Source organism: Scatophagus argus, chromosome 17, assembly GCF_020382885.2.
Source record: "Scatophagus argus isolate fScaArg1 chromosome 17, fScaArg1.pri, whole genome shotgun sequence".
NCBI lineage: Eukaryota > Metazoa > Chordata > Actinopteri > Scatophagidae > Scatophagus > Scatophagus argus.
This window is the reverse complement of record NC_058509.1, coordinates 13,027,341-13,033,340: the sequence shown is the minus strand read 5'-3', so window position 1 is coordinate 13,033,340 and position 6,000 is coordinate 13,027,341. Positions and strand designations below refer to the sequence as shown.

At 41.9% G+C, this 6,000-nt stretch overlaps 1 protein-coding gene across 2 annotated transcripts in view; it reads left to right on the top strand.

Moving 5' to 3' along the window:
- The first annotated feature begins 630 nt into the window (after positions 1-630).
- LOC124074150 (calcium-binding mitochondrial carrier protein Aralar2) overlaps positions 631-6,000 on the top strand; it is a 44,818-nt gene continuing 39,448 nt past the window's right edge. The window contains exons 1-3 of one of the 2 annotated variants that reach the window (XM_046416776.1): positions 631-947; positions 2,163-2,216; positions 2,374-2,516. In XM_046416776.1, coding sequence (XP_046272732.1) covers positions 936-947; positions 2,163-2,216; positions 2,374-2,516 — 209 coding nt within the window. In that variant the 5' untranslated portion in view covers positions 631-935. Of the gene's footprint in view, positions 948-2,162; positions 2,217-2,373; positions 2,517-6,000 lie in introns of those variants that run through there. The other variant, XM_046416778.1, reaches the window with a different exon arrangement.

Sequence of the window (6,000 nt, the reverse complement as noted above, 5' to 3'; positions counted from 1 at the left end):
GCACATGCACAGTTGAGTATGATAGTGGAGTTTTCAAAAAGGAAATGGTCCAGTTGTTTATGTGATCACTGTGGATGGATAATGAGCCCCTTGGTACATGTCTATGGAGGCCCTGCCTACTTGTCTGTGCCCAGGGGCTCCACGTCTTCATGCCAGAAGAACCCACCATACCTTTATTCTAAAGTTTCTTTTTTTTCTTTGTTCATGCTGAGAAATGCATCCACTCCTCTTCACAGATACAAAATACTATAGCATACAAATTATGATAGAAAAAAACCACCAAACTGTGATGCAGATTTTCATTTAAATTGCCCCACAAATTTTAACGTAGGCTTACTGCCCAAGTAAAGTATGCACAGTGCAGGTGTATGTACTCTGCAGGAATTATAAACAAAAATATCATAAAACTGATACTAGATGAGGCCTGATATCAGCACATATTCAACACTGAAGATGCAGCAATACCAAAGCGATCCAGAAATCCCTAGCTTTGACTGAGCCCTAATTCCTACTGCAGTAACGGGATCTTGCTTTTGGGGCCACTAGGCACCTTGGGCCCCTGGATGTGTGTCTCCCAGGTTCATTCAGCAATGCATGCATAATGATCACACGCTTATCCAAGAAAGGGTTTAATTTTAAGGCTTTCCTGAAGTAAAACAGATTGTAGTTTATGACATTTTAACGAAATGGGTGAAGGTTAAGAGAAGTCCGGGACAGATAAAGAAACATTCTCCCTCTTTCTCACACACACACAAGAATCGATGAATGTATCGGTATGCACAAGCCGTTGACGAGTTGACCTCTCGTGGCCCCGTAACACGTGCACAGCTGATCCTCTTTCATCCTCCTGTCACTGCACCGGCGCGTGATCTCCATGGGAACGTCGTCACGCAGGAGGAAGTGAACGGGACTGTTTGACAGTGAGCGTGCTTAGCATGGCAGCAAAGGTAAGCTGATGACTTTTACACATCAGTTTCTCCTCTTTCTTCGGAGTCTTGTCGGTGTTGTGCTGCGAGTGTCTCCTCCGGAGGTTTCCGCCAGTCAGGATGTCTGCTCGGGGGGGCTCGTTAACTGCCGGTTAGCCTGCTAAGAGGATGTGCTAGAGGTTAACACTGGCCCTACGGCAATGACATTGAAGCTTTACTATAGCCGGTTAGCTAGTTAACGCTAACTTAAACGTGAAGTTACATTTGGCTAACGGTTCTCAAGTCAAAGTGACTGTGCTGTCGTTCCAACAATGATACAAGCGCATTAATGATTCTGTCTTTAGTTCTCCCTGCTCCTTCAAACCCCGTCTCCGGCTCACTGGTCAGTCTTTGCTAAAAAGTAGTCACTGTCGTAAACTACTTACAGGTGGCAGAAGTTTATAAATTCGACAAAACATGACTGCACTTATTTTGTTTGTAAGCCATACAACCAGTATGTGGTTTAATTCACTCACAGGTGGCACTACACGACTTCTAATTTGCATAACTAATTCATTGATTGCTTGGCGTGGTTTTCAGTTTTTTGTTGTTGTTTTTTTTTCACACCACCACGTCACACCACTAACTAACACCATCATCCTCCATGTAGTGGTTCCCAGCCAGGGGTTTGGGACCCTCCACGTGCTCACAATATAAACCATAGGTGTCATAAGACGATTAAGGAAGAGAAGACATCACAAGTAAACAGGAAACATATTTCTGATATCAGAAAGATCACATATTTGTGATAAAACAACCACTTAGTGCTTTATATATCTATATAAATGTCTTTGTCAGTTACTGGAACTTACTCGCTTGTCACCACGTGACTGAAACATGTAACTTCACGTGGTAACACCTGAGCAAATTCTTCAAAAATATACAGTCAGAAGCTTCATGAAACACTAGTAAGTGAACCTTGAGTTTAGAATATCTAATCTAAGAAATGTGATGCTAAGGTCAAGAATGAATCTCCAAACTTAAAATTGTCTTCTATTTTTCTGAGTTTTTGCAGTCTTTCTCTTTTCTTGTGAATTATTTGATATGTTTAAATCTTCAGGCCCCTGAAAGTATTCAGTGAATCTGAACCTCTGCTTTCAATGTAGCTGAAATGATGCGTGATGCAAAGCGGGCCATTGTGTTTGCTTGGCGCGTATGAAAGTTGTATTCACAAAATATTCACTTATTGTCTTGCAGACAGTTCTGCCTCGGAGGGCTGACCCCGCTGAGTTGAAAGCCATTTTTGAAAAGGTAGGAGTTTACCTGTGTATTTTTTGTTTTTCTTTTTTGTGTTTGCCTCTTATCAAAGAAGCTTTTCACATCAGTTTGTGATTGTTTTTCTTTTTTTGATCAAATTTTAAAGCTCAGCTTGCGTCCCTGTATCTTGTGTCTGTTTTTCTCTTTACAGTATGCCAGCATCAAGAAGAATGACGAGTGCTTCATGTCGCCACAGGACTTTGTGAACCGTTTCCTCCATGCCCACACAGACATCCGGCTGTCGGACGAGGCCACAAAGCTACTGGCCGGAGTGGTGGATCAGAAGAAAGATGGGTTGGTGTTCTGATGTTTCTATTTTAATATTGGGTGATCTGATATTCATTCCATAAGTATGTCCTGCAACCTGCAAAATATACTTATGGAATAACTGCTATTGTAAATAGTATGACACAAAATGCATTGGCTAGAAGTCAAATATAGCCATAGATTTTTTATTTGAATTTAGAGTGCCAACAACAGAGTGTCTCAAGAGGATTTCTGTTTGAAAATATCTGTGGCAGAAGTTGCTGATCTTTAAGCCATACATTTATCTCCTTTCATTAATATCAAGCCAATGAGTAGTAAGCTTATGAAAGAGTCTTATCAAAGCTATCAACACATGTATTACATGTCCCTTTGATCTCATGTGACTACCTTTCCAGTGTTATTTTGCATTTTATAAACAAACCTATGACTGTATCCTTTGGTGTAAAAAATTCACAGAAGGATTTTCATACTTGAATTATATAGCAAAGAGACATCAAACCACCAAAGGCCCCTTTCAGGTGTTTCCTTCTTTGTAGATATACCCCCAATTTCACACTTACTCCTCCCCCCATCCCCATATCCCCATCACCTCTGTTTTTACATTAATATGTATGTATTTAATGATACATAATGATGGGTAATAAAATGTTAGGGTAAGTCAAAAAAGATAAAAAAACCCATTGCCATGGTAACCACCTGGGCTTCTACAAAGAGCAAAGAGCACATGGCTCCGTAGTTTCATGTTATTACATCTGCTTTAAGGTGTGTGTGTGTGGTTGCGCACGCAGATGATGGTGAGGTGGAGTGGTGGGGGTTTTGGAATTGGAAAAAGAGAAAGCACCCATACACGCACGCACACACAGACATAAAAAACACACACATGCACTGTAATTGCCCATGCTATTCAGGAGCACTCCATTGCATTGTGCGGCTTTGGAGCAGGATAAATGGTGGCCGTGGCATCAGGGTAAATCTATTAGGAACCCATGGCCCAGGCTTTGTATCTAAACCTCATTTTGGCTTTGTGGAGGGGAATGGAAATGATATAGGGATAAAACAGGGGGAAAAAAAGTCTGTTTTGACCTTGGTTTGGATGTGATTTTTTTTTTTTTTTTTTTTACAGTTGACATTGTAAAGGCCTTATGATGCTCTTACTTTGTGATGTGTTATTTTGCTCCAGAACTTTGATAGGCAAATGATTTGATGAGGCAGGGTCTACATGATTATCCTGCAGACCTGTGTCTCATGAACACAAAACAAATGGTTATAGAAAAGCAGAGATGCGGCGACATCAACACTGTCAGCACTAGCTGGGAACACAAATGCATTGTTTTTCAAGCGCTCATCTGTGTGAACCTTATGAAAAGAACGGGCGCAAGGCAAAACAAACCACTTTAAGGGCTCTGTTTTCGTCCGACTTGCCCGATCTCATGCAAATATGTTTGTGAACAATAAGTTTTGGTTGATATATGAGTCTAGTGTATTTGAAGCTAGTGCGCCTGCTGCTGTTTTTGCCAGGTAGGACTCTATTTCAACAAGATGAGTCAGGGGTAATAGATTTAGCAGGGGGTCGGATGGCAGCCAGCAAGCGCGCTTACTTTTCTGTTGGTGTGTCTGTGTGAGAAAAATTTTACTTAGATGCCAGATGCGTGTTTGAGCGCATATGTGAGTGGGTTTGTGTGTGTGTGTTTGTGTGTGGGGATGTAAACAGAGAAAATGCATTTGTCTGCCTCCCCCCTCTGCGACTGTGTAAATCAGAGGATATGGTGACAGTCGTAACAATCCCTTATGTGGAAATCACTTTTCTCCCTCTTATTCTTGCTTCTCCCAGTGAGGCAGAGAGACAGATAGATAGATGGATAGAGAGAGAGAGAGCGAGAGAAAGAGAGACAGGGCTTTTGAGGGTGGAGATGTCTCAATTTCCAGGAATTAAATGTTTTGTGTATGTTGTCACTGACATACAGAACTACAAGATGGTTTGAAGATTTTCCTCTTTCCGTCGACTAACTTCTGTTCTTTCTTTTTCACGCTTTTGACTTTTTTCTGCATTCCTCTACTCTTATCATCACCTTCTTTACACTCTCATATACCATAATGCACTCTTAGCCCTCTCCATTTTGTGCTGGCTCTTTTTGACTCCCTACCTTTCTGCCTCTCTATTCTGTCTTACCTCTGATGTTTTGATAGAAGCATCTGTTCAAGTGTGAAAAAATAAAAACACTCCCCCCCGCTCAAAAAACAAACAAAAAAAAACTTTGTTAAGGAAGCGTGCTGGGAAAATAGCAGTCTGTCAGCTACTGTGGACATTCTGGACTTGGACGGGTGGGTGTCCACTCTGTGAAACCAAACAGATACTGGCAGCTAGCATTCACCGGTGTGTGTGTATGTGTGTGTGTGTATGTGTGCAAGCATGCTCTAGGTGGGAGGAAGGCTGTCAGTAACAATGCCAAGATGCCAGGGACAGGGGGTTATTGAAGCCCCTCTAGGCCCCTCTCTCCCACTACTATCAACGAAGGAGAGCTGTCTTTCTATCAGCTGGGCCTAACCAACACCATGCATTTATGTTACTTGTAAACAATGTTTCCAAGCCTGGTTTTCAGCTTAAAGGAGTGTATTTACATGCTGGCTGAGAGGAGACAGAGATAAAAGCCGGGTGATGAAGATGAGATAAAAAAAAAAAAAGAACAAGCAAAAATATATGGACTATAGGGTGGAGATGTTATGTCAGACAGATGTATGGCAGACAGCCTAAATTGCATTGAATCTGCTGTCTGACAAAAACATCATTCATCTGTCAAATATAGAAGCACATGTTAGAATCAAGTCTTGTGGGTTACATCTTTTATCTGATACATGTCATGGATATGTCTTTGCCTGTTTAGAGATTTAACAAAATCCTGTAGAGTAAAGATAAGTGTGCTGTATGCTGAGGAGATGCCATATTATAGCATCGTATTAGCCCTGTCTCCAAAGTTCATCCTGGGTTGTGTACACGGATCAGGCAGCTGTGGACCCAAGCCACAGCAGTTGATGGTTGGGAGATGCTGTTGGTTGATTTGATTATTGAGTGTCTTGTTGGGGTTGGACCTGCACAGCAATAAACGAAGGCTTCCCCCTTCTCGTGGTAATCATTTTGCAGCCGTCATGGCGCTGCTAATCAACCATCATAAGCTTCATCCCCGGTTACAGAGCTATGTGTAAATGCTTATGAGTACATGGAATGTTTCTCGTGTGTGTTATAGAGATGCCCCCTGGATCTTGTCTGGACTCCGTGGTCTAAACCATAGTCCAATCCCCATGATCAACAGCCCTCTCAATAATATGCTGATTATCCATGTCTGGGAAAACATAGACAGAATGACCGGCAAGCGTGTAAACTGATGCGTGTGAAAAGGAAAAAAATGCGCCTTTTCCCCCTCAGTTCTGCCTGGGAAAACTAGTGCTTTCCGAGTCTTTGCACTGCAGCCTGTACCTGCTTAAGCTCTTTCATTAACCTCTCTGAGGTATAATT